Raw genomic sequence first — 26,759 nt, 5'->3', positions numbered from 1 at the left:
GTGATGGATAGGAGGCATTCTCAGTGATGTCACCGCTGATCTCTAGTGATGGATAGGCGGCATTCTCAGTGATGTCACCGCTGATCTCTAGTGATGGATAGGCGGCATTCTCAGTGATGTCACCGCTGATCTCTAGTGATGGATAGGCGGCATTCTCAGTGATGTCACCTCTGATCTCTGGTGATGGATAGGCGGCATTCTCAGTGATGCCACCTCTGATCTCTGGTGATGGATAGGCGGCATTCTCAGTGATGTCACCGCTGATCTCTAGTGATGGATAGGCGGCATTCTCAGTGATGTCACCGCTGATCTCTGGTGATGGATAGGCGGCATTCTCAGTGATGTCACCTCTGATCTCTGGTGATGGATAGGTGGCATTCTCAGTGATGTCACCTCTGATCTCTAGTGATGGATAGGCGGCATTCTCAGTGATGTCACCTCTGATCTCTAGTGATGGATAGGAGGCATTCTCAGTGATGTCACCTCTGATCTCTAGTGATGGATAGGCGGCATTCTCAGTGATGTCACCGCTGATCTCTAGTGATGGATAGGCGGCATTCTCAGTGATGTCACCGCTGATCTCTGGTGATGGATAGGCGGCATTCTCAGTGATGTCACCGCTGATCTCTAGTGATGGATAGGCGGCATTCTCAGTGATGTCACCTCTGATCTCTAGTGATGGATAGGCGGCATTCTCAGTGATGTCACCTCTGATCTCTAGTGATGGATAGGCGGCATTCTCAGTGATGTCACCGCTGATCTCTAGTGATGGATAGGCGGCATTCTCAGTGATGTCACCGCTGATCTCTAGTGATGGATAGGCGGCATTCTCAGTGATGTCACCTCTGATCTCTGGTGATGGATAGGCGGCATTCTCAGTGATGTCACCTCTGATCTCTGGTGATGGATAGGAGGCATTCTCAGTGATGTCACCTCTGATCTCTGGTGATGGATAGGCGGCATTCTCAGTGATGTCACCTCTGATCTCTAGTGATGGATAGGCGGCATTCTCAGTGATGTCACCTCTGATCTCTGGTGATGGATAGGCGGCATTCTCAGTGATGTCACCTCTGATCTCTGGTGATGGATAGGAGGCATTCTCAGTGATGTCACCTCTGATCTCTAGTGATGGATAGGCGGCATTCTCAGTGATGTCACCTCTGATCTCTAGTGATGGATAGGCGGCATTCTCAGTGATGTCACCTCTGATCTCTGGTGATGGATAGGCGGCATTCTCAGTGATGTCACCTCTGATCTCTAGTGATGGATAGGCGGCATTCTCAGTGATGTCACCTCTGATCTCTAGTGATGGATAGGCGGCATTCTCAGTGATGTCACCTCTGATCTCTGGTGATGGATAGGCGGCATTCTCAGTGATGTCACCTCTGATCTCTGGTGATGGATAGGCGGCATTCTCAGTGATGTCACCGCTGATCTCTAGTGATGGATAGGCGGCATTCTCAGTGATGTCACCTCTGATCTCTGGTGATGGATAGGCGGCATTCTCAGTGATGTCACCTCTGATCTCTAGTGATGGATAGGAGGCATTCTCAGTGATGTCACCTCTGATCTCTGGTGATGGATAGGCGGCATTCTCAGTGATGTCACCTCTGATCTCTGGTGATGGATAGGCGGCATTCTCAGTGATGTCACCGCTGATCTCTAGTGATGGATAGGAGGCATTCTCAGTGATGTCACCTCTGATCTCTGGTGATGGATAGGAGGCATTCTCAGTGATGTCACCACTGATCTCTAGTGATGGATAGGAGGCATTCTCAGTGATGTCACCGCTGATCTCTGGTGATGGATAGGAGGCATTCTCAGTGATGTCACCGCTGATCTCTAGTGATGGATAGACGGCATTCTCAGTGATGTCACCGCTGATCTCTAGTGATGGATAGGAGGCATTCTCCGTGATGTCACCGCTGATCTCTGGTGATGGATAGGCGGCATTCTCAGTGATGTCACCGCTGATCTCTGGTGATGGATAGGTGGCATTCTCAGTGATGTCACCGCTGATCTCTGGTGATGGATAGGAGGCATTCTCAGTGATGTCACCGCTGATCTCTAGTGATGGATAGGCGGCATTCTCAGTGATGTCACCGCTGATCTCTAGTGATGGATAGGCGGCATTCTCAGTGATGTCACCGCTGATCTCTAGTGATGGATAGGAGGCATTCTCAGTGATGTCACCTCTGATCTCTGGTGATGGATAGGCGGCATTCTCAGTGATGTCACCGCTGATCGCTGGTGATGGATAGGCGGCATTCTCAGTGATGTCACCTCTGATCTCTGGTGATGGATAGGCGGCATTCTCAGTGATGTCACCGCTGATCTCTAGTGATGGATCGGCGGCATTCTCAGTGATGTCACCTCTGATCTCTAGTGATGGATAGGCGGCATTCTCAGTGATGTCACCGCTGATCTCTAGTGATGGATAGGCGGCATTCTCAGTGATGTCACCGCTGATCTCTGGTGATGGATAGGTGGCATTCTCAGTGATGTCACCGCTGATCTCTGGTGATGGATAGGCGGCATTCTCAGTGATGTCACCGCTGATCTCTGGTGATGGATAGGCGGCATTCTCAGTGATGTCACCTCTGATCTCTAGTGATGGATAGGCGGCATTCTCAGTGATGTCACCGCTGATCTCTGGTGATGGATAGGCGGCATTCTCAGTGATGTCACTGCTGATCTCTAGTGATGGATAGGCGGCATTCTCAGTGATGTCACCGCTGATCTCTGGTGATGGATAGGCGGCATTCTCAGTGATGTCACCGCTGATCTCTAGTGATGGATAGGCGGCATTCTCAGTGATGTCACCGCTGATCTCTGGTGATGGATAGGCGGCATTCTCAGTGATGTCACCGCTGATCTCTAGTGATGGATAGGCGGCATTCTCAGTGATGTCACCGCTGATCTCTAGTGATGGATAGGCGGCATTCTCAGTGATGTCACCTCTGATCTCTGGTGATGGATAGGAGGCATTCTCAGTGATGTCACCTCTGATCTCTGGTGATGGATAGGCGGCATTCTCAGTGACGTTACCGCTGATCTCTAGTGATGGATAGGCGGCATTCTCAGTGTTGTCGCCGCTGATCTCTGGTGATGTCATCATTTGGTCGGCAGAATCTATAACATCTGCTTTACCTATGGTTACCACTAGGTGTCACTGTTACACCCTCTTGTTTCACAAATGCTCATACTTATATTTAGACTTTTCTATGGGGCAGAATTTAAAGTGACATATCTTCCCTATAGACAGACGGTCCGCAGAATTTGCTGCTTTGATATTTAAGACGGGATCCAGCACTTTCCTTTACAACCATTCTCCAGAATGAGAGGCGCGGGAATCACTTTGTCTTCAATCTCCAAAGTAATACGACTGTTAAGAAAAACTTTTGTGCCCAAGTTCATATACATGAGACCAAGGCTCTGACTGCAGAGATGGGACCCCGGTTCTGGCAGATCCTATCACCATCACTGCTGGGTGGTATAAACCTGTATAAGAAGGCTCCAAACTCCAGAAAACAGCGGATATTTTAACTTCTAATTTTCAGTATGTTTTCTGCAAGAACTTTCAGATATGCTCAAGATAGGATGTAACTATTCCCTACAGCGCCCCCGCAGGTAACACAAAGCATTACAGCTATATATACCTCCATTATTTTAACATTGAGTAGATTTTGCCTGAAAAATCCAAATTTCAAAAAATGAAAAAAAGTTCCTTGAAAAAAAAATGACAGTATTCATCACAGCGATCACTCGGACTCACCATGGCTTCCATCCGAGCCCGCCGCTCCTCTTCTTCTTTCTTCTTTCTCATGTTCTCCAGATCTTGCTTCGCCTCGGAAAACGACTGCAGAAAAGTATCGAAAATGCCAAAAAACTCATCTGGCTGCATTCTGCCCTCGGATTCTCCAAAATGTTTCATTGCTTTGGCGAACTAAAAGAATCGGAAAGAATGGACACGATCAGAGACGGCGAATAGTGACAAGAGCGACGGATACTGAGAACAATCTGCGTCCATTACAGGGCTGTTCACACCTTCCTTCATCCATGGTTCGCACAGTGGTTGGAAATATCAGCAATTTTTTAATTGTTAAAATTTTCATCGGTTCTTGAGATATGGAGCCACTTTTTTTTTGCTATGGAGACCGACCACCGCAGGTAGACCGGCCACCGCTGGTAGACCGCAAAGCGAGTGCAGCGCTTACACAGTGAGCTATTTAAGCTATTGAGCTTGTAAGCGCTGTTTTGAAGCTGATATCTCCCAATTCCAGCCAATTTCAGAGCAGCGGTTACAAACTAGGCTGCAGAGGTGGTCGGTCTCCAAGGCAACAAGCTGTAAACAAAAGAAAAAGTGTCAATATCTCAAGAACGGCTGCAAATTGAAATAAGCAGCAAATTGCAAAAATGCTCATATATACAAGCTCTATCCAAATACTGACGTCACCAGGTAATCCGAGACCAAGAAAGCTATAACACTGGTTATTAGAGAAGCTCCCCAAATCCGGCATGGTACCCAAACTATGTGACAATAGTACATGGCAGATGATCCCTGTCTCCTCACTGGCACCAGGATCCGGCCTCAGCAGCAGATCCTCGCCTTTCACAAGACACAACAACCCCCCAAACATGTGTCTTTCCCCTTCTACCTCTTGGGATCGGACTCACACCCCAGCCCCTTAAACATCAGTTACATTAATTTCAAGGCATTGAAGAGGGACCACAAAGTCCTGACTCCGGCCAGTCTGCAGACTTGTGTACAGCAGTGTTCAAAATAATAGCAGTGTCTGTATTTGTCTTTATAAACTCACAATATGTCTCTTTTTTTGAGGATTTATCATTCCTGTGAATCACTAACCTAATATTTAGTTGTTGCCCACAGTTTTTTAGAACTGCTTCACATCTATGTTGCATAGAGTTAACCAACTTCTGGCCACTGTCAGCTGTTATTCCAGCCCAGGATGCTTTGACTACATCCCACAATTTTTTGGCATTTGTTGGCTTTGCTTCAGAAACTGGATTTTTGATGTTACCCCACAAGTGTCCTATTGGATTAAGATCCGGGGATCGAGCTGGCCACTCCATAACCTCAATTTTGATGAACTGGAATAAAGATATTGCTCGTTTACTGGTGTGTTTAGGGTCGTTGTCTTATTGAAGTTCCCATTTCAAGGGCATATCCTCTTCAGCGTAAGGCAACATGACCTCTTCAAGCATTTTGATATATGCAAACTGGTCCATGATCCCTAGTCTGCGGTAAATAGGTCCGGCACCATAGTAAGAGAAACATGCCCATATCATGATGCTTCCACCATGCTTCACTGTCTGCAGGGTGTACTGTGGCTTGAATGCAGAGTTTGGGGGGGGTCGTCTGATGAGCTGTCTGCGGCCCTTGGACCCAAAAAGAACAATTTTACTTTCATCAGTCCACAAAATGTTTCTCCATTGCTCTTTAGTCCAGTTGATGTGTTGTTTGGCAAATTGTATCCGCTTCAGTACATATCTTTTTTTAACAGTGGGACTTTGCGAGGACTTCTTGCTGAGAGATTAGCTTCACACAGGCGTCTTCTAACTGTCACAGTCCTCACAGGTAACTGGAGACTGTCTTTGATCATCCTGGAGCTGATCATTGGCTGAGCCTTTGCCATTCTGGCCATTCTTCCATCCATTCGGATGGTAGTCTTCCGTTTTCTTCCACGTCTCTCTGGTTTTGCTTTCCATTATAAAGCGTTGGAGATCATTTTAGCTGAACAGCAGATCATTGTCTGCACTTCTTTATAAGTTTTACCCTCTCCAATCAACTTTATAATCAAAGTACGCTGTTCTTCTCAACAATGTCTCGAACGACCCATATTGCTCAGGCTTTCAAGGAGAAATGCAGGTACAACATGTGCTGCTTCACCCTTAGATAAGGGCCACCTGATTCACAGCTGTTTCCTCACAGAATGATTGATCTCCACACTGCTATTATATTGAACTCACCCCCTTACAATTAATTATTCAGATACACAGACTCAGAAACCTGCAGATCATGAATGCGGAGTCTGGGGGTTTTCTTACAATCTACTGCACCAACTGGTAAATTGCCTGACATGTGGTGATATAATTTATACCAAAAATAGTGATTAATCTGGTTAGTCATATTGGACTGCTAGTATTTTGAACACTACCCAGCTTTCCCAGTGTCAGCAGTCTACAATGTATCGTCACAGAGCAGTAATCCAGCTTTCCCAATCTCAGCAGTCTGCAGTGTATCATGTACATCTATGTAATCCAGATTTCCCAGTGTCAGCAGCCTGCAATGTATCATCACAGAGTTATAATCCAGCTTTCCCAGTGTCAGCAGCCTGCAATGTATCATCACAGAGCTGTAACCCAGATTTCCCAGTGGCATCAGTCTACAATGTATCATGTACATCTATGTAATCCAGCTTTCCCAGTGGCAGCAGTACTCCCAGAATGTATCATCACAGAGCTGTAATCCAGCTTTCCCAATCTCAGCAGTCTACAATGTATCATGTATATCTATGTAATCCAGCTTTCCCAGTGTCAGCAGCAGTCTACAATGTATCATGTATATCTATGTAATCCAGCTTTCCCAGTGGCAGCAGCAGTCTACAATGTATCATGTACATCTACGTAATCCAGCTTTCCCAGTGGCAGCAGTACTCCCAGAATGTATCATCACAGAGCTGTAATCCAGCTTTCCCAATCTCAGCAGTCTACAATGTATCATATGTATATCTATGTAATCCAGCTTTCCCAGTGGCAGCAGCAGTCTACAATGTATGATGTACATCTATGTAATCCAGCTTTCCCAGTGGCAGCAGCAGTCTACAATGTATGATGTACATCTATGTAATCCAGCTTTCCCAGTGGCAGCAGCAGTCTACAATGTATCATGTACATCTATGTAATCCAGCTTTCCCAGTGGCAGCAGCAGTCTACAATGTATCATCACAGAGCTGTAATCCAGTTTTAATTCAACTGTAATCCAGGATTAAGACCTTAAATTCTCCTGCATTATACTACAAGTTTTCCAGTTCCTGGGGGAGTTATGGTGCTTTAACCCCTTACACCCCACGGATGGGACTTTTGGACTGTAAAGCAGAATGCTGTAAAGCGATTCCCTCTCTGCGGTGCTAATACAGCCCACCGTCAGGAAGACGCTGGACAATAAGTGATTTACATGGAGTGACATAAAGAGAGTGCCATGAGAAGAAGAATTCTTCAAAGCCGGGGTCCGGGGCGCTCGCTGCAGGTCTCACACCTCCAAGAATATTTCCTTACTCTGCAGATTCCTAATATTTTGTTATCTCACTTCTTCCAAGTTATAATTGGCACGAGCTCTTTATTTCTTCAGCAAACAAGTGAGGAGCGAGCGGAGCGGCAGCGCCGAAGCAGTTTGAGGAGCGAGCGAAGCGGCAGCGCCGGAGCAGTTTGAGGAGCGAGCGGAGCGGCAGCGCCGGAGCAGTTTGAGGAGCGAGCGGAGCGGCAGTGCCAGAGCAGTTTGAGGAGCGAGCGGAGCGGCAGCGCCGCAGCAGTTTGAGGAGCGAGCGGAGCGGCAGCGCCGGAGCAGTTTGAGGAGCGAGCGGAGCGGCAGCGCCAGAGCAGTTTGAGGAGCGAGCGGAGCGGCAGCGCCAGAGCAGTTTGAGGAGCGAGCGGAGCAGCAGCGCCAGAGCAGTTTGAGGAGCGAGCAGAGCGGCAGCGCCGGAGCAGTTTGAGGAGCGAGCGGAGCGGCGGCGGCCTGGCAGCGCAAGTCTCTCACACACCTCGACCATCTGCTTCCTGATTGGCTGTTATGGCAGGGTGTGAATAATTCTGCAATCCTTGATGGCTTCCAATGGCGCTGGCTGCTCTGCGATTGGTCGCTCTCCGCAGATACAATGTTATTATATCCTATTTAGAAATAGGGAAGATTCACCAGGAGATCAGGAGGAAAACCCAGCAGGGTCCTTAAAGGTAGAGGCTCGCCTTAAGAACGTGTTCTGGAAATTCTGGCCCATCCCTAAATAATACAGTGGTATAATCTAGAAGAAAATAAGCCGAGACCTCGCCATACTCTGTACTGGGTGATAACAGAGAGCAATAGATTTCATTCATCTGTACTACAGTCACCTCCCCCAGAAATGGCTGATAACAGGGAGTAATAGAGCATAGTCTCCTGTCCTATAGTCACCTCCTCCAGTAATGGCTGATAACAGGGAGTAATAGATTGTTGTCTCCTGTTATATAGTCACCTCCCCCAGTAATGGCTGATAACAGGGAGTAATAGATCGTAGTCTCCTGTCCTACAGTCACCTCTCCCCAGTAATGGCTGATAACAGTGAGTACTAGAGCGTAGTCTCCTGTCCTACAGTCTCCTCCCCAAGTAATGGCTGATAACAGGGAGTAATAGATCATAGTCCCCTGTCCTACAGTCACCTCTTCCCGGCCTGAAATGGCTGATAACAAAGAGCAATCATGCCGTTCAGTGGGGTTTAGTGTCCCTTTAAGAGAGGCCGGAGGGCTCGGTGCCCGGTGAGATCATGCCACTGCTGGTGCCAGTGATTCCCCCTCTGCCGCCATCAGCTCTGCCAGGACAGGATCCCGCAGACCCCGGGACCCTCGCTCCTCAGTCCCAGCGCCAGAACTCTCACTTTCCAAAGACCCTGCTTACTGTGAGGATTATGGAGGGTGAACGAGAGTGAAACAAACATTCCTGCTGCAGGAATCCCAGCCTGTAATCATCTGCATCCCCCCATAAAACCGCAACTACCCCCCATCTTCCACAAAGGCCCCATGGATCCCAAACAGACACAGCTATGGATTCACTCCGCCCTGTCTCCTTAACCAATTCAATAAACTAAAAACCCACTATAATGTGGAGAACCCAGGAGAGGCAGAAACCCCAAAAAGAGGGAGATTTGTAGCCACATTGCAGCTCTGTGTGTGAGTAGATCTGTTCAGCCTGGGCCTCCTGGTTCATGAAAAGGCGGCAATAACTAAATGATACATAACAATAACAAAGCTTATTTCTCCAATCACATTCAAAGCATCCAAATAATTGTCTATGGAAAGAGAATGTGGTTCACTCATTCAGAAGCCAGCAGCAGAATTGTGAATGCAGCTCTGGATGTGAACAGAGGACGTAACTCGGGAATAAGAATAAGATTTCTTATTGTAGGTCAGAGAAGTTCCCACCTTATCCCGGGCCTCACTCAGGAGGTCCTCAAGCTCAGAGAAGCTGAAACTGGCTACTGTGATGAAGTCCCCCATAACGGGCACGAAACGGTCCTCCGGATCCCGGTAATGCCGCTTCTGGTACTCCAGCTCCTGAAAAGGAGGAAATCATTACTGCAAGTTCTAGACGTCAGCGTCATAGTCACCACCACACCGAACCGGCAGGAGATGACAAGAGACAATACCGAGAGAGTCAACGGGGTCTGGAGGGGAGCAGAGGAGACTGGAGGGGGACAGAGGAGACTGGAGGGGGACAGAGGAGAATGGAGGGGGACAGAGGAGAATGGAGGGGGACAGAGGAGACTGGAGGGGAACAGAGGAGACTGGAGGGGAACAGAGGAGAATGGAGGGGAGCAGAGGAGAATGGAAGGGGGCAGAGGAGACTGGAGGGGGACAGAGGAGACTGGAGGGGAACAGAGGAGAATGGAGGGGGACAGAGGAGAATGGAAGGAGACCGAGGAGAATGGAGGGGGACCGAGGAGAATGGAAGGGGGCAGAGGAGAATGGAAGGGGGCAGAGGAGAATGGAAGGGGGCAGAGGAGAATGGAAGGGGGCAGAGGAGAATGGAAGGGGGCAGAGGAGAATGGAGGGGGACAGAGGAGAATGGAAGGGGACAGAGGAGAATGGAGGGGAGCAGAGGAGAATGGAGGGGGACAGAGGAGAATGGAGGGGGACAGAGGAGACTGGAGGGGGACAGAGGAGAATGGAGGGGGACAGAGGAGACTGGAGGGGGACAGAGGAGAATGGAAGGGGACAGAGGAGAATGGAGGGGGACAGAGGAGAATGGAGGGGGGGCAGAGGAGAATGGAGGGGGGACAGAGGAGAATGGAGGGGGACAGAGGAGAATGGAGGGGGGGCAGAGGAGAATGGAGGGGGACAGAGGAGAATGGAGGGGGGGCAGAGGAGAATGGAGGGGGGGCAGAGGAGAATGGAGGGGGACAGAGGAGAATGGAGGGGGACAGAGGAGAATGGAGGGGAACAGAGGAGAATGGAGGGGAACAGAGGAGAATGGAAGGGGACAGAGGAGAATGGAAGGGGACAGAGGAGAATGGAAGGGGACAGAGGAGAATGGAAGGGGACAGAGGAGAATGGAGGGGAACAGAGGAGTATGGAGGGGGGACAGAGAAGAATGGAGGGGAACAGAGGAGAATGGAGGGGGAACAGAGGAGAATCGAGGGGGGACAGAGGAGAATGGAGGGGGGCAGAGGAGAATCGAGGGGGGCAGAGGAGAATGGAGGGGGACAGAGGAGACTAGAGGGGGACAGAGGAGAATGGAGGGGGACAGAGGAGAATGGAGGGGGACAGAGGAGAATGGAGGGGGACAGAGGAGACTGGAGGGGGACAGAGAAGACTGGAGGGGGACAGAGGAGAATGGAAGGGGACAGAGGAGAATGGAGGGGGGCAGAGGAGAATGGAGGGGAACAGAGGAGAATGGAGGGGAACAGAGGAGAATGGAAGGGGACAGAGGAGAATGGAAGGGGGACAGAGGAGAATGGAGGGGGGCAGAGGAGAATGGAAGGGGACAGAGCAGAATGGAAGGGGGCAGAGGAGAATGGAGGGGGGCAGAGGAGAATGGAGGGGGGCAGAGGAGAATGGAGGGGGGCAGAGGAGAATGGAGGGGGACAGAGGAGACTAGAGGGGGACAGAGGAGAATGGAGGGGGACAGAGGAGAATGGAGGGGGACAGATGAGAATGGAGGGGGACAGAGGAGAATGGAGGGGGGCAGAGGAGAATTGAGGGGGGCAGAGGGGAATGGAGGGGGACAGAGGAGAATGGAGGGGGACAGAGGAGAATGGAGGGGGACAGAGGAGACTAGAGGGGGACAAAGGAGAATGGAGGGGGACAGAGGAGAATGGAGGGGGACAGAGGAGAATGGAGGGGAACAGAGGAGAATGGAGGGGGGCAGAGGAGAATGGAGGGGGGCAGAGGAGACTGGAGGGGAACAGAGGAGAATGGAGGGGAACAGAGGAGAATGGAGGGGAACAGAGGAGAATGGAGGGGGGCAGAGGAGAATGGAGGGGGACAGAGGAGAATGGAAGGGGGCAGAGGAGAATGGAGGGGGGCAGAGGAGAATGGAGGGGGGCAGAGGAGAATGGAGGGGGACAGAGGAGACTAGATGGGGACAGAGGTTACTAGAGAGGGACAGAGGAGAATGGAGGGGGACAGAGGAGAATGGAGGAGGACAGAGGAGAATGGAGGGGGGCAGAGGAGAATGGAGGGGGGCAGAGGAGAATGGAGGAGGCAGAGGAGAATGGAGGGGGACAGAGGAGAATGGAAGGGGGCAGAGGAGAATGGACGGGGGCAGAGGAGAATGGAGGGGGACAGAGGAGACTAGAGGGGGACAGAGGAGACTAGAGAGGGACAGAGGAGAATGGAGGGGGACAGAGGAGAATGGAGGGGGACAGAGGAGAATGGAGGGGAACAGTGGAGAATGGAGGGGAACAGAGGAGAATGGAGGGGGACAGAGGAGAATGGAGGGGGACAGAGGAGAATGGAGGGGGGCAGAGGAGAATGGAGGGGGGCAGAGGAGAATGGAGGGGGGCAGAGGAGAATGGAGGGGGGCAGAGGAGAATGGAGGGGAGCAGAGGAGAATGGAAGCGGGCAGAGGAGAATGGAGGGGAACAGAGGAGAATGGAGGGGGGCAGAGGAGAATGGAGGGGGGCAGAGGAGAATGGAGGGGGACAGAGGAGAATGGAGGGGGACAGAGGAGAATGGAGGGGGACAGAGGAGAATGGAGGGGGACAGAGGAGAATGGAGGGGGGCAGAGGAGACTGGAGGGGGACAGAGGAGAATGGAGGGGGCAGAGGAGAATGGAGGGGGGCAGAGGAGAATGGAGGAGGACAGAGGAGACTGGAAGGGGACAGAGGAGAATGGAGGGGGACAGAGGAGAATGGAGGGGGACAGAGGAGAATGGAGGAGGACCGAGGAGACTGGAGGAGGACCGAGGAGACTGGTGGAGGACCGAGGAGACTGGAGGAGGACCGAGGAGACTGGAAGGGGGCAGAGGAGACTGGAGGGGGGCAGAGGAGACTGGAGGGGAACAGAGGAGACTGGAGGGGAACAGAGGAGACTGGAGGGGAACAGAGGAGACTGGAGGGGGGCAGAGGAGAATGGAGGGGGGCAGAGGAGACTGGAGGGGGACACAGGAGAATGGAGGGGGGGCAGAGGAGAATGGAGGGGAGCAGAGGAGAATGGAGGGGGACAGAGGAGAATGGAGGGGAACAGAGGAGACTGGAGGGGGGCAGAGGAGAATGGAGGGGGGCAGAGGAGACTGGAGGGGGACAGAGGAGAATGGAGGGGGGGCAGAGGAGAATGGAGGGGAGCAGAGGAGAATGGAGGGGGACAGAGGAGACTGGAGGGGGACAGAGGAGAATGGAGGGGGGCAGAGGAGAATGGAGGGGGGCAGAGGAGAATGGAGGGGGACAGAGGAGACTGGAGGGGGGCAGAGGAGAATGGAGGGGAACAGAGGAGAATGGAGGGGGACAGAGGAGAATGGAGGGGGACAGAGGAGAATGGAGGGGGGCAGAGGAGAATGGAGGGGAGCAGAGGAGAATGGAAGGGGGAAAGAGGAGACTGGAGGGGGACAGAGGAGAATGGAGGGGGCAGAGGAGAATGGAGGGGGGGCAGAGGAGAATGGAGGGGGGGCAGAGGAGAATGGAGGGGGGGCAGAGGAGAATGGAGGGGGGCAGAGGAGAATGGAGGGGGGCAGAGGAGAATGGAGGGGGGCAGAGGAGAATGGAGGGGAGCAGAGGAGAATGGAGGGGGACAGAGGAGAATGGAGGGGGACAGAGGAGAATGGAGGGGGACAGAGGAGAATGGAGGGGGACAGAGGAGACTGGAGGGGGACAGAGGAGAATGGAGGGGGGCAGAGGAGAATGGAGGGGGACAGAGGAGAATGGAGGGGGACAGAGGAGACTGGAGGGGGGCAGAGGAGAATGGAGGGGGGCAGAGGAGAATGGAGGGGGAGCAGAGGAGAATGGAGGGGGCAGAGGAGAATGGAGGGGGGCAGAGGAGAATGGAGGGGAGCAGAGGAGAATGGAGGGGAGCAGAGGAGACAGGAGGGGGACAGAGGAGACTGGAGGGGGACAGAGGAGAAAGGAGGGGGACAGAGGAGAATGGAGGGGGACAGAGGAGAATGGAGGGGAGCAGAGGAGAATGGAGGGGGACAGAGGAGACTGGAGGGGGACAGAGGAGAATGAAGGGGGACAGAGGAGAATGGAGGGGGGCAGAGGAGAATGGAGGGGGACAGAGGAGAATGGAGGGGGACAGAGGAGAATGGAGGGGGACAGAGGAGAATGGAGGAGGAGGGGTCTGGAGGGGAGCAGAGGAGAATGGAAGGGGGCAGAGGAGAATGGAGGGGAACAGAGGAGAATGGAGGGGGACACAGGAGAATGGAGGGGAACAGAGGAGACTGGAGGGGGCAGAGGAGAATGGAGGGGGACAGAGGAGAATGGAGGGGGACAGAGGAGAATGGAGGGGGACAGAGGAGAATGGAGGAGGAGGGGTCTGGAGGGGAGCAGAGGAGAATGGAAGGGGGCAGAGGAGAATGGAGGGGAACAGAGGAGAATGGAGGGGGACAGAGGAGAATGGAGGGGAACAGAGGAGAATGGAGGGGGACAGAGGAGACTGGAGGGGGACAGAGGAGACTGGAGGGGACAGAGGAGAATGGAGGGGGGCAGAGGAGAATGGAGGGGGGCAGAGGAGAATGGAGGGGGGCAGAGGAGAATAGAGGGGAGCAGAGGAGAATGGAGGGGGACAGAGGAGAATGGAGGGGGACAGAGGAGAATGGAGGGGGACAGAGGAGAATGGAGGGGGGCAGAGGAGAATGGAGGGGGAGAGAGGAGAATGGAGGGGGGCAGAGGAGAATGGAGGGGGGCAGAGGAGAATGGATGGGAGCAGAGGAGAATGGAGGGGAGCAGAGGAGAATGGTGGGGGACAGAGGAGACTGGAGGGGGACAGAGGAGAATGGAGGGGGACAGAGGAGAATGGAGGGGGACAGAGGAGAATGGAGGAGGAGGGGTCTGGAGGGGAGGAGAGGAGAATGGAAGGGGGCAGAGGAGAATGGAGGGGAACAGAGGAGAATGGAGGGGGACAGAGGAGAATGGAGGGGGACAGAGGAGAATGGAGGGGGACAGAGGAGACTGGAGGGGGGCAGAGGAGACTGGAGGGGGACAGAGGAGACTGGAGGGGGACAGAGGAGAATGGAGGGGGACAGAGGAGAATGGAGGAGGAGGGGTCTGGAGGGGAGCAGAGGACAATGGAAGGGGGCAGAGGAGAATGGAGGGGAACAGAGGAGAATGGAGGGGGACAGAGGAGAATGGAGGGGGCCAGAGGAGACTGGAGGGGGACAGAGGAGACTGGAGGGGGACAGAGGAGACTGGAGGGGGAGAGAGGAGAATGGAGGGGGGCAGAGGAGAATGGAGGGGGCCAGAGGAGAATAGAGGGGAGCAGAGGAGACTGGAGGGGGACAGAGGAGAATGGAGGGGGACAGAGGAGAATGGAGGGGGACAGAGGAGAATGGAGGGGGACAGAGGAGAATGGAGGGGGGGCAGAGGAGAATGGAGGGGGGGCAGAGGAGAATGGAGGGGGGGCAGAGGAGAATGGAGGGGGCAGAGGAGAATGGAGGGGGGCAGAGGAGAATGGAGGGGGGCAGAGGAGAATGGAGGGGAGCAGAGGAGAATGGAGGGGGACAGAGGAGACTGGAGGGGGACAGAGGAGAATGGAGGGGGACAGAGGAGAATGGAGGGGGGCAGAGGAGAATGGAGGGGGACAGAGGAGAATGGAGGGGGGCAGAGGAGAATGGAGGGGGACAGAGGAGAATGGAGGGGAGCAGAGGAGAATGGAGGGGAGGAGAATGGAGGGGAGCAGAGGAGAATGGAGGGGGACAGAGGAGACTGGAGGGGGACAGAGGAGAATGGAGGGGGGCAGAGGAGAATGGAGGGGGGCAGAGGAGAATGGAGGGGGGCAGAGGAGAATGGAGGGGAGCAGAGGAGAATGGAGGGGAGCAGAGGAGACTGGAGGGGAGCAGAGGAGACTGGAGGGGGACAGAGGAGACTGGAGGGGGACAGAGGAGAAAGGAGGGGGACAGAGGAGAATGGAGGGGGACAGAGGAGAATGGAGGGGAGCAGAGGAGAATGGAGGGGGACAGATGAGACTGGAGGGGGACAGAGGAGAATGGAGGGGGACAGAGGAGAATGGAGGGGGGCAGAGGAGAATGGAGGGGGACAGAGGAGAATGGAGGGGGACAGAGGAGAATGGAGGGGGACAGAGGAGAATGGAGGAGGAGGGGTCTGGAGGGGAGCAGAGGAGAATGGAAGGGGGCAGAGGAGAATGGAGGGGAACAGAGGAGAATGGAGGGGGACAGAGGAGAATGGAGGGGAACAGAGGAGACTGGAGGGGGACAGAGGAGACTGGAGGGGGACAGAGGAGAATGGAGGGGGACAGAGGAGAATGGAGGAGGAGGGGTCTGGAGGGGAGCAGAGGACAATGGAAGGGGGCAGAGGAGAATGGAGGGGAACAGAGGAGAATGGAGGGGGACAGAGGAGAATGGAGGGGGACAGAGGAGACTGGAGGGGGACAGAGGAGAATGGAGGGGGGCAGAGGAGAATGGAGGGGGGCAGAGGAGAATAGAGGGGAGCAGAGGAGACTGGAGGGGGACAGAGGAGACTGGAGGGGGACAGAAGAGAATGGAGGGGGGGCAGAGGAGAATGGAGGGGGGGCAGAGGAGAATGGAGGGGGGGGCAGAGGAGAATGGAGGGGGGGCAGAGGAGAATGGAGGGGGGCAGAGGAGAATGGAGGGGGGCAGAGGAGAATGGAGGGGGGCAGAGGAGAATGGAGGGGAGCAGAGGAGAATGGAGGGGGACAGAGGAGACTGGAGGGGGACAGAGGAGAATGGAGGGGGACAGAGGAGAATGGAGGGGGACAGAGGAGACTGGAGGGGGACAGAGGAGAATGGAGGGGGGCAGAGGAGAATAGAGGGGAGCAGAGGAGAATGGAGGGGGACAGAGGAGACTGGAGGGGGACAGAGGAGAATGGAGGGGGGCAGAGGAGAATGGAGGGGGAGCAGAAGAGAATGGAGGGGGGCAGAGGAGAATGGAGGGGGACAGAGGAGAATGGAGGGGGACAGAGGAGACTGGAGGGGGACAGAGGAGAATGGAGGGGGACAGAGGAGAATAGAGGGGGACAGAGGAGAATGGAGGAGGAGGGGTCTGGAGGGGAGCAGAGGAGAATGGAAGGGGGCAGAGGAGAATGGAGGGGAACAGAGGAGAATGGAGGGGGACACAGGAGAATGGAGGGGAACAGAGGAGACTGGAGGGGGCAGAGGAGAATGGAGGGGGACAGAGGAGAATGGAGGGGGACAGAGGAGAATGGAGGGGGACAGAGGAGAATGGAGGGGGACAGAGGAGAATGGAGGAGGAGGGGTCTGGAGGGGAGCAGAGGAGAATGGAAGGGGGCAGAGGAGAATGGAGGGGAACAGAGGAGAATGGAGGGGGACAGAGGAGAATGGAGGGGAACAGAGGAGAATGGAGGGGGACAGAGGAGACTGGAGGGGGACAGAGGAGACTGGAGGGGACAGAGGAGAATGGAGGGGGACAGAGGAGAATGGAGGAGGGCAGAGGAGAATGGAGGGGGGCAGAGGAGAATAGAGGGGAGCAGAGGAGAATGGAGGGGGACAGAGGAGACTGGAGGGGGACAGAGGAGACTGGAGGGGGACAGAGGAGAATGGAGGGGGACAGAGGAGAATGGAGGGGGGCAGAGGAGAATGGAGGGGGAGAGAGGAGAATGGAGGGGGGCAGAGGAGAATGGATGGGAGCAGAGGAGAATGGTGGGGGACAGAGGAGAATGGAGGGGGACAGAGGAGAATGGAGGGGGACAGAGGAGAATGGAGGGGGACAGAGGAGAATGGAGGGGGACAGAGGAGAATGGAGGAGGAGGGGTCTGGAGGGGAGCAGAGGAGAATGGAAGGGGGCAGAGGAGAATGGAGGGGAACAGAGGAGAATGGAGGGGGACAGAGGAGAATGGAGGGGAACAGAGGAGAATGGAGGGGGACAGAGGAGACTGGAGGGGGGCAGAGGAGACTGGAGGGGGACAGAGGAGACTGGAGGGGGACAGAGGAGAATGGAGGGGGACAGAGGAGAATGGAGGGGGACAGAGGAGAATGGAGGAGGAGGGGTCTGGAGGGGAGCAGAGGACAATGGAAGGGGGCAGAGGAGAATGGAGGGGAACAGAGGAGAATGGAGGGGGACAGAGGAGAATGGAGGGGGACAGAGGAGACTGGAGGGGGACAGAGGAGACTGGAGGGGGACAGAGGAGACTGGAGGGGGACAGAGGAGACTGGAGGGGGAGAGAGGAGAATGGAGGGGGGCAGAGGAGAATGGAGGGGGGCAGAGGAGAATAGAGGGGAGCAGAGGAGACTGGAGGGGGACAGAGGAGACTGGAGGTGGACAGAGGAGACTGGAGGGGGACAGAGGAGAATGGAGGGGGACAGAGGAGAATGGAGGGGGGGCAGAGGAGAATGGAGGGGGGGCAGAGGAGAATGGAGGGGGCAGAGGAGAATGGAGGGGGGCAGAGGAGAATGGAGGGGGGCAGAGGAGAATGGAGGGGGGCAGAGGAGAATGGAGGGGAGCAGAGGAGAATGGAGGGGGACAGAGGAGACTGGAGGGGGACAGAGGAGAATGGAGGGGGACAGAGGAGAATGGAGGGGGGCAGAGGAGAATGGAGGGGGACAGAGGAGAATGGAGGGGGGCAGAGGAGAATGGAGGGGGACAGAGGAGAATGGAGGGGAGCAGAGGAGAATGGAGGGGAGGAGAATGGAGGGGAGCAGAGGAGAATGGAGGGGGACAGAGGAGACTGGAGGGGGACAGAGGAGAATGGATGGGGGCAGAGGAGAATGGAGGGGGGGCAGAGGAGAATGGAGGGGGGCAGAGGAGAATGGAGGGGGGCAGAGGAGAATGGAGGGGAGCAGAGGAGAATGGAGGGGAGCAGAGGAGACTGGAGGGGGACAGAGGAGACTGGAGGGGGACAGAGGAGAAAGGAGGGGGACAGAGGAGAATGGAGGGGGACAGAGGAGAATGGAGGGGGACAGATGAGACTGGAGGGGGACAGATGAGACTGGAGGGGGACAGAGGAGAATGGAGGGGGACAGAGGAGAATGGAGGGGGGCAGAGGAGAATGGAGGGGGACAGAGGAGAATGGAGGGGGACAGAGGAGAATGGAGGGGGACAGAGGAGAATGGAGGAGGAGGGGTCTGGAGGGGAGCAGAGGAGAATGGAAGGGGGCAGAGGAGAATGGAGGGGAACAGAGGAGAATGGAGGGGGACAGAGGAGAATGGAGGGGAACAGAGGAGACTGGAGGGGGACAGAGGAGACTGGAGGGGGACAGAGGAGAATGGAGGGGGACAGAGGAGAATGGAGGAGGAGGGGTCTGGAGGGGAGCAGAGGACAATGGAAGGGGGCAGAGGAGAATGGAGGGGAACAGAGGAGAATGGAGGGGGACAGAGGAGAATGGAGGGGGAAAGAGGAGACTGGAGGGGGACAGAGGATACTGGAGGGGGACAGAGGAGACTGGAGGGGGGCAGAGGAGAATAGAGGGGAGCAGAGGAGACTGGAGGGGGACAGAGGAGACTGGAGGGGGACAGAGGAGAATGGAGGGGGACAGAGGAGAATGGAGGGGGGGCAGAGGAGAATGGAGGGGGGGCAGAGGAGAATGGAGGGGGGGCAGAGGAGAATGGAGGGGGGGCAGAGGAGAATGGAGGGGGGGCAGAGGAGAATGGAGGGGGGCAGAGGAGAATGGAGGGGGACAGAGGAGAATGGAGGGGGACAGAGGAGAATGGAGGGGGACAGAGGAGACTGGAGGGGGACAGAGGAGAAAGGAGGGGGACAGAGGAGAATGGAGGGGGACAGAGGAGAATGGAGGGGAGCAGAGGAGAATGGAGGGGGACAGATGAGACTGAAGGGGGACAGAGGAGAATGGAGGGGGACAGAGGAGAATGGAGGGGGGCAGAGGAGAATGGAGGGGGACAGAGGAGAATGGAGGGGGACAGAGGAGAATGGAGGGGGACAGAGGAGAATGGAGGGGGACAGAGGAGAATGGAGGAGGAGGGGTCTGGAGGGGAGCAGAGGAGAATGGAAGGGGGCAGAGGAGAATGGAGGGGAACAGAGGAGAATGGAGGGGGACAGAGGAGAATGGAGGGGAACAGAGGAGACTGGAGGGGGACAGAGGAGACTGGAGGGGGACAGAGGAGAATGGAGGGGGACAGAGGAGAATGGAGGAGGAGGGGTCTGGAGGGGAGCAGAGGACAATGGAAGGGGGCAGAGGAGAATGGAGGGGAACAGAGGAGAATGGAGGGGGACAGAGGAGAATGGAGGGGGACAGAGGAGACTGGACGGGGACAGAGGAGAATGGAGGGGGGCAGAGGAGAATGGAGGGGGGCAGAGGAGAATAGAGGGGAGCAGAGGAGACTGGAGGGGGACAGAGGAGACTGGAGGGGGAGAGAAGAGAATGGAGGGGGGGCAGAGGAGAATGGAGGGGGGGCAGAGGAGAATGGAGGGGGGGCAGAGGAGAATGGAGGGGGGGCAGAGGAGAATGGAGGGGGGCAGAGGAGAATGGAGGGGGGCAGAGGAGAATGGAGGGGGGCAGAGGAGAATGGAGGGGAGCAGAGGAGAATGGAGGGGGACAGAGGAGAATGGAGGGGGACAGAGGAGAATGGAGGGGGACAGAGGAGACTGGAGGGGGACAGAGGAGAATGGAGGGGGGCAGAGGAGAATAGAGGGGAGCAGAGGAGAATGGAGGGGGACAGAGGAGACTGGAGGGGGACAGAGGAGAATGGAGGGGGGCAGAGGAGAATGGAGGGGGAGCAGAGGAGAATGGAGGGGGGCAGAGGAGAATGGAGGGGGACAGAGGAGAATGGAGGGGGACAGAGGAGACTGGAGGGGGACAGAGGAGAATGGAGGGGGACAGAGGAGAATAGAGGGGGACAGAGGAGAATGGAGGAGGAGGGGTCTGGAGGGGAGCAGAGGAGAATGGAAGGGGGCAGAGGAGAATGGAGGGGAACAGAGGAGAATGGAGGGGGACACAGGAGAATGGAGGGGAACAGAGGAGACTGGAGGGAGACAGAGGAGACTGGAGGGGGCAGAGGAGAATGGAGGGGGACAGAGGAGAATGGAGGGGGACAGAGGAGAATGGAGGGGGACAGAGGAGAATGGAGGAGGAGGGGTCTGGAGGGGAGCAGAGGAGAATGGAAGGGGGCAGAGGAGAATGGAGGGGAACAGAGGAGAATGGAGGGGGACAGAGGAGAATGGAGGGGGAACAGAGGAGAATGGAGGGGGACAGAGGAGACTGGAGGGGGACAGAGGAGACTGGAGGGGACAGAGGAGAATGGAGGGGGACAGAGGAGAATGGAGGGGGGCAGAGGAGAATGGAGGGGGGCAGAGGAGAATAGAGGGGAGCAGAGGAGAATGGAGGGGGACAGAGGAGACTGGAGGGGGACAGAGGAGACTGGAGGGGGACAGAGGAGAATGGAGGGGGACAGAGGAGAATGGAGGGGGGCAGAGGAGAATGGAGGGGGAGAGAGGAGAATGGAGGGGGGCAGAGGAGAATGGATGGGAGCAGAGGAGAATGGTGGGGGACAGAGGAGAATGGAGGGGGACAGAGGAGAATGGAGGGGGACAGAGGAGAATGGAGGGGGACAGAGGAGAATGGAGGGGGACAGAGGAGAATGGAGGAGGAGGGGTCTGGAGGGGAGCAGAGGAGAATGGAAGGGGGCAGAGGAGAATGGAGGGGAACAGAGGAGAATGGAGGGGGACAGAGGAGAATGGAGGGGAACAGAGGAGAATGGAGGAGGACAGAGGAGACTGGAGGGGGGCAGAGGAGACTGGAGGGGGACAGAGGAGACTGGAGGGGGACAGAGGAGAATGGAGGGGGACAGAGGAGAATGGAGGGGGACAGAGGAGAATGGAGGAGGAGGGGTCTGGAGGGGAGCAGAGGACAATGGAAGGGGGCAGAGGAGAATGGAGGGGAACAGAGGAGAATGGAGGGGGACAGAGGAGACTGGAGGGGGACAGAGGAGACTGGAGGGGGAGAGAGGAGAATGGAGGGGGGCAGAGGAGAATGGAGGGGGGCAGAGGAGAATAGAGGGGAGCAGAGGAGACTGGAGGGGGACAGAGGAGACTGGAGGTGGACAGAGGAGACTGGAGGGGGACAGAGGAGAATGGAGGGGGACAGAGGAGAATGGAGGGGGTCAGAGGAGAATGGAGGGGGGGCAGAGGAGAATGGAGGGGGCAGAGGAGAATGGAGGGGGGCAGAGGAGAATGGAGGGGGGCAGAGGAGAATGGAGGGGAGCAGAGGAGAATGGAGGGGGACAGAGGAGACTGGAGGGGGACAGAGGAGAATGGAGGGGGACAGAGGAGAATGGAGGGGGGCAGAGGAGAATGGAGGGGGACAGAGGAGAATGGAGGGGGGCAGAGGAGAATGGAGGGGGACAGAGGAGAATGGAGGGGAGCAGAGGAGAATGGAGGGGAGGAGAATGGAGGGGAGCAGAGGAGAATGGAGGGGGACAGAGGAGACTGGAGGGGGACAGAGGAGAATGGAGGGGGGCAGAGGAGAATGGAGGGGGGGCAGAGGAGAATGGAGGGGGGCAGAGGAGAATGGAGGGGGGCAGAGGAGAATGGAGGGGAGCAGAGGAGAATGGAGGGGAGCAGAGGAGACTGGAGGGGGACAGAGGAGACTGGAGGGGGACAGAGGAGAAAGGAGGGGGACAGAGGAGAATGGAGGGGGACAGAGGAGAATGGAGGGGGACAGATGAGACTGGAGGGGGACAGATGAGACTGGAGGGGGACAGATGAGACTGGAGGGGGACAGAGGAGAATGGAGGGGGACAGAGGAGAATGGAGGGGGGCAGAGGAGAATGGAGGGGGACAGAGGAGAATGGAGGGGGACAGAGGAGAATGGAGGGGGACAGAGGAGAATGGAGGGAGAAGGAGGGGTCTGGAGGGGAGCAGAGGAGAATGGAAGGGGGCAGAGGAGAATGGAGGGGAACAGAGGAGAATGGAGGGGGACAGAGGAGAATGGAGGGGAACAGAGGAGACTGGAGGGGGACAGAGGAGACTGGAGGGGGACAGAGGAGAATGGAGGGGGACAGAGGAGAATGGAGGAGGAGGGGTCTGGAGGGGAGCAGAGGACAATGGAAGGGGGCAGAGGAGAATGGAGGGGAACAGAGGAGAATGGAGGGGGACAGAGGAGAATGGAGGGGGAAAGAGGAGACTGGAGGGGGACAGAGGAGACTGGAGGGGGACAGAGGAGACTGGAGGGGGGCAGAGGAGAATAGAGGGGAGCAGAGGAGACTGGAGGGGGACAGAGGAGACTGGAGGGGGACAGAGGAGAATGGAGGGGGACAGAGGAGAATGGAGGGGGGGCAGAGGAGAATGGAGGAGGGGCAGAGGAGAATGGAGGGGGGGCAGAGGAGAATGGAGGGGGGGCAGAGGAGAATGGAGGGGGGCAGAGGAGAATGGAGGGGGACAGAGGAGAATGGAGGGGGACAGAGGAGAATGGAGGGGGACAGAGGAGAATGGAGGGGGACAGAGGAGAATGGAGGGGGACAGAGGAGAATGGAGGGGGACAGAGGAGAATGGAGGGGGACAGAGGAGACTGGAGGGGGACAGAGGAGAATGGAGGGGGGCAGAGGAGAATAGAGGGGAGCAGAGGAGAATGGAGGGGGACAGAGGAGACTGGAGGGGGACAGAGGAGAATGGAGGGGGGGCAGAGGAGAATGGAGGGGGAGCAGAGGAGAATGGAGGGGGGCAGAGGAGAATGGAGGGGAGCAGAGGAGAATGGAGGGGAGCAGAGGAGACAGGAGGGGGACAGAGGAGACTGGAGGGGGACAGGAGAAAGGAGGGGGACAGAGGAGAATGGAGGGGGACAGAGGAGAATGGAGGGGAGCAGAGGAGAATGAAGGGGTACAGAGGAGACTGGAGGGGGACAGAGGAGAATGGAGGGGGACAGAGGAGAATGGAGGGGGGCAGAGGAGAATGGAGGGGGACAGAGGAGAATGGAGGGGGACAGAGGAGAATGGAGGGGAACAGAGGAGAATGGAGGGGGACAGAGGAGAATGGAGGAGGAGGGGTCTGGAGGGGAGCAGAGGAGAATGGAAGGGGGCAGAGGAGAATGGAGGGGAACAGAGGAGAATGGAGTGGGACACAGGAGAATGGAGGGGAACAGAGGAGAATGGAGGGGAACAGAGGAGACTGGAGGGGGCAGAGGAGAATGGAGGGGGACAGAGGAGAATGGAGGGGGACAGAGGAGAATGGAGGGGGACAGAGGAGAATGGAGGAGGAGGGGTCTGGAGGGGAGCAGAAAAGAATGGAAGGGGGCAGAGGAGAATGGAGCGGAACAGAGGAGAATGGAGGGGGACAGAGGAGAATGGAGGGGAACAGAGGAGAATGGAGGGGGACAGAGGAGACTGGAGGGGGACAGAGGAGACTGGAGGGGACAGAGGAGAATGGAGGGGGACAGAGGAGAATGGAGGGGGGCAGAGGAGAATGGAGGGGGGCAGAGGAGAATAGAGGGGAGCAGAGGAGAATGGAGGGGGACAGAGGAGACTGGAGGGGGACAGAGGAGAATGGAGGGGGACAGAGGACAATGGAGGGGGACAGAGGAGAATGGAGGGGGGCAGAGGAGAATGGAGGGGGAGAGAGGAGATTGGAGGGGGGCAGAGGAGAATGGATGGGAGCAGAGGAGAATGGAGGGGAGCAGAGGAAAATGGTGGGGGACAGAGGAGACTGGAGGGGGACAGAGGAGAATGGAGGGGGACAGAGGAGAATGGAGGGGGACAGAGGAGAATGGAGGGGGACAGAGGAGAATGGAGGAGGAGGGGTCTGGAGGGGAGCAGAGGAGAATGGAAGGGGGCAGAGGAGAATGGAGGGGAACAGAGGAGAATGGAGGGGGACAGAGGAGAATGGAGGGGAACAGAGGAGAATGGAGGGGGACAGAGGAGACTGGAGGGGGGCAGAGGAGACTGGAGGGGGGCAGAGGAGACTGAAGGGGGACAGAGGAGACTGGAGGGGGACAGAGGAGAATGGAGGGGGACAGAGGAGAATGGAGGAGGAGGGGTCTGGAGGGGAGCAGAGGACAATGGAAGGGGGCAGAGGAGAATGGAGGGGAACAGAGGAGAATGGAGGGGGACAGAGGAGACTGGAGGGGGACAGAGGAGACTGGAGGGGGACAGAGGAGACTGGAGGGGGACAGAGGAGAATGGAGGGGGGCAGAGGAGAATGGAGGGGGGCAGAGGAGAATAGAGGGGAGCAGATGAGACTGGACGGGGACAGAGGAGACTGGAGGTGGACAGAGGAGAATGGAGGGGGACAGAGGAGAATGGAGGGGGACAGAGGAGAATGGAGGGGGGGCAGAGGAGAATGGAGGGGGGGCAGAGGAGAATGGAGGGGGGCAGAGGAGAATGGAGGGGGGCAGAGGAGAATGGAGGGGAGCAGAGGAGAATGGAGGGGGACAGAGGAGACTGGAGGGGGACAGAGGAGAATGGAGGGGGACAGAGGAGAATGGAGGGGGGCAGAGGAGAATGGAGGGGGACAGAGGAGAATGGAGGGGGACAGAGGAGAATGGAGGGGGGCAGAGGAGAATGGAGGGGGACAGAGGAGAATGGAGGGGAGCAGAGGAGAATGGAGGGGAGGAGAATGGAGGGGAGCAGAGGAGAATGGAGGGGGACAGAGGAGACTGGAGGGGGACAGAGGAGAATGGAGGGGGACAGAGGAGAATGGAGGGGGACAGAGGAGAATGGAGGAGGAGGGGTCTGGAGGGGAGCAGAGGAGAATGAAAGGGGGCAGAGGAGAATGGAGGGGAACAGAGGAGAATGGAGGGGGACACAGGAGAATGGAGGGGAACAGAGGAGACTGGAGGGGGCAGAGGAGAATGGAGGGGGACAGAGGAGAATGGAGGGGGACAGAGGAGAATGGAGGGGGACAGAGGAGAATGGAGGAGGAGGGGTCTGGAGGGGAGCAGAGGAGAATGGAAGGGGGCAGAGGAGAATGGAGGGGAACAGAGGAGAATGGAGGGGGACAGAGGAGAATGGAGGGGAACAGAGGAGAATGGAGGGGGACAGAGGAGACTGGAGGGGGACAGAGGAGATTGGAGGGGACAGAGAAGAATGGAGGGGGGCAGAGGAGAATGGAGGGGGGCAGAGGAGAATGGAGGGGGGCAGAGGAGAATAGAGGGGAGCAGAGGAGAATGGAGGGGGGCAGAGGAGAATGGATGGGAGCAGAGGAGAATGGAGGGGAGCAGAGGAGAATGGTGGGGGACAGAGGAGACTGGAGGGGGACAGAGGAGAATGGAGGGGGACAGAGGAGAATGGAGGGGGACAGAGGAGAATGGAGGAGGAGGGGTCTGGAGGGGAGGAGAGGAGAATGGAAGGGGGCAGAGGAGAATGGAGGGGAACAGAGGAGAATGGAGGGGGACAGAGGAGAATGGAGGGGAACAGAGGAGAATGGAGGGGGACAGAGGAGACTGGAGGGGGGCAGAGGAGACTGGAGGGGGACAGAGGAGACTGGAGGGGGACAGAGGAGAATGGAGGGGGACAGAGGAGAATGGAGGAGGAGGGGTCTGGAGGGGAGCAGAGGACAATGGAAGGGGGCAGAGGAGAATTGAGGGGAACAGAGGAGAATGGAGGGGGACAGAGGAGACTGGAGGGGGACAGAGGAGACTGGAGGGGGACAGAGGAGACTGGAGGGGGAGAGAGGAGAATGGAGGGGGGCAGAGGAGAATGGAGGGGGGCAGAGGAGAATAGAGGGGAGCAGAGGAGACTGGAGGGGGACAGAGGAGAATGGAGGGGGACAGAGGAGAATGGAGGGGGACAGAGGAGAATGGAGGGGGACAGAGGAGAATGGAGGGGGACAGAGGAGAATGGAGGGGGGGCAGAGGAGAATGGAGGGGGGGCAGAGGAGAATGGAGGGGGCAGAGGAGAATGGAGGGGGGCAGAGGAGAATGGAGAGGGGCAGAGGAGAATGGAGGGGAGCAGAGGAGAATGGAGGGGAGCAGAGGAGAATGGAGGGGGACAGAGGAGACTGGAGGGGGACAGAGGAGAATGGAGGGGGACAGAGGAGAATGGAGGGGGGCAGAGGAGAATGGAGGGGGACAGAGGAGAATGGAGGGGGGCAGAGGAGAATGGAGGGGGACAGAGGAGAATGGAGGGGAGCAGAGGAGAATGGAAGGGAGGAGAATGGAGGGGAGCAGAGGAGAATGGAGGGGGACAGAGGAGACTGGAGGGGGACAGAGGAGAATGGAGGGGGGCAGAGGAGAATGGAGGGGGGCAGAGGAGAATGGAGGGGAGCAGAGGAGAATGGAGGGGAGCAGAGGAGACTGGAGGGGAGCAGAGGAGACTGGAGGGGGACAGAGGAGACTGGAGGGGGACAGAGGAGAAAGGAGGGGGACAGAGGAGAATGGAGGGGGACAGAGGAGAATGGAGGGGAGCAGAGGAGAATGGAGGGGGACAGATGAGACTGGAGGGGGACAGAGGAGAATGGAGG

At 56.6% G+C, this 26,759-nt stretch overlaps 1 protein-coding gene across 8 annotated transcripts in view; it reads right to left on the bottom strand.

The window, feature by feature from the left end:
• Positions 1-26,759, bottom strand: part of DAAM2 (dishevelled associated activator of morphogenesis 2) — a 683,500-nt gene that overhangs the window by 67,499 nt on the left and 589,242 nt on the right. For 7 of the 8 annotated variants that reach the window (XM_073671724.1, XM_073671725.1, XM_073671726.1 and 4 more), the window contains 2 exons: positions 9,193-9,324; positions 3,776-3,946 (listed from right to left, as the gene is read on the bottom strand). In XM_073671724.1, coding sequence (XP_073527825.1) covers positions 3,776-3,946; positions 9,193-9,324 — 303 coding nt within the window. Of the gene's footprint in view, positions 1-3,621; positions 3,691-3,775; positions 3,947-9,192; positions 9,325-26,759 lie in introns of those variants that run through there. The other variant, XM_073671727.1, reaches the window with a different exon arrangement.

The sequence above is a fragment of the Phyllobates terribilis genome, unplaced genomic scaffold, assembly GCF_046119375.1.
Source record: "Phyllobates terribilis strain yellow unplaced genomic scaffold, ASM4611937v1 Scaffold_3__8_contigs__length_932513732, whole genome shotgun sequence".
Classification (NCBI taxonomy): domain Eukaryota; kingdom Metazoa; phylum Chordata; class Amphibia; order Anura; family Dendrobatidae; genus Phyllobates; species Phyllobates terribilis.
The sequence above is the reverse complement of the archived record's forward strand: the minus strand, read 5'-3'. Positions and strand labels throughout refer to the sequence as shown.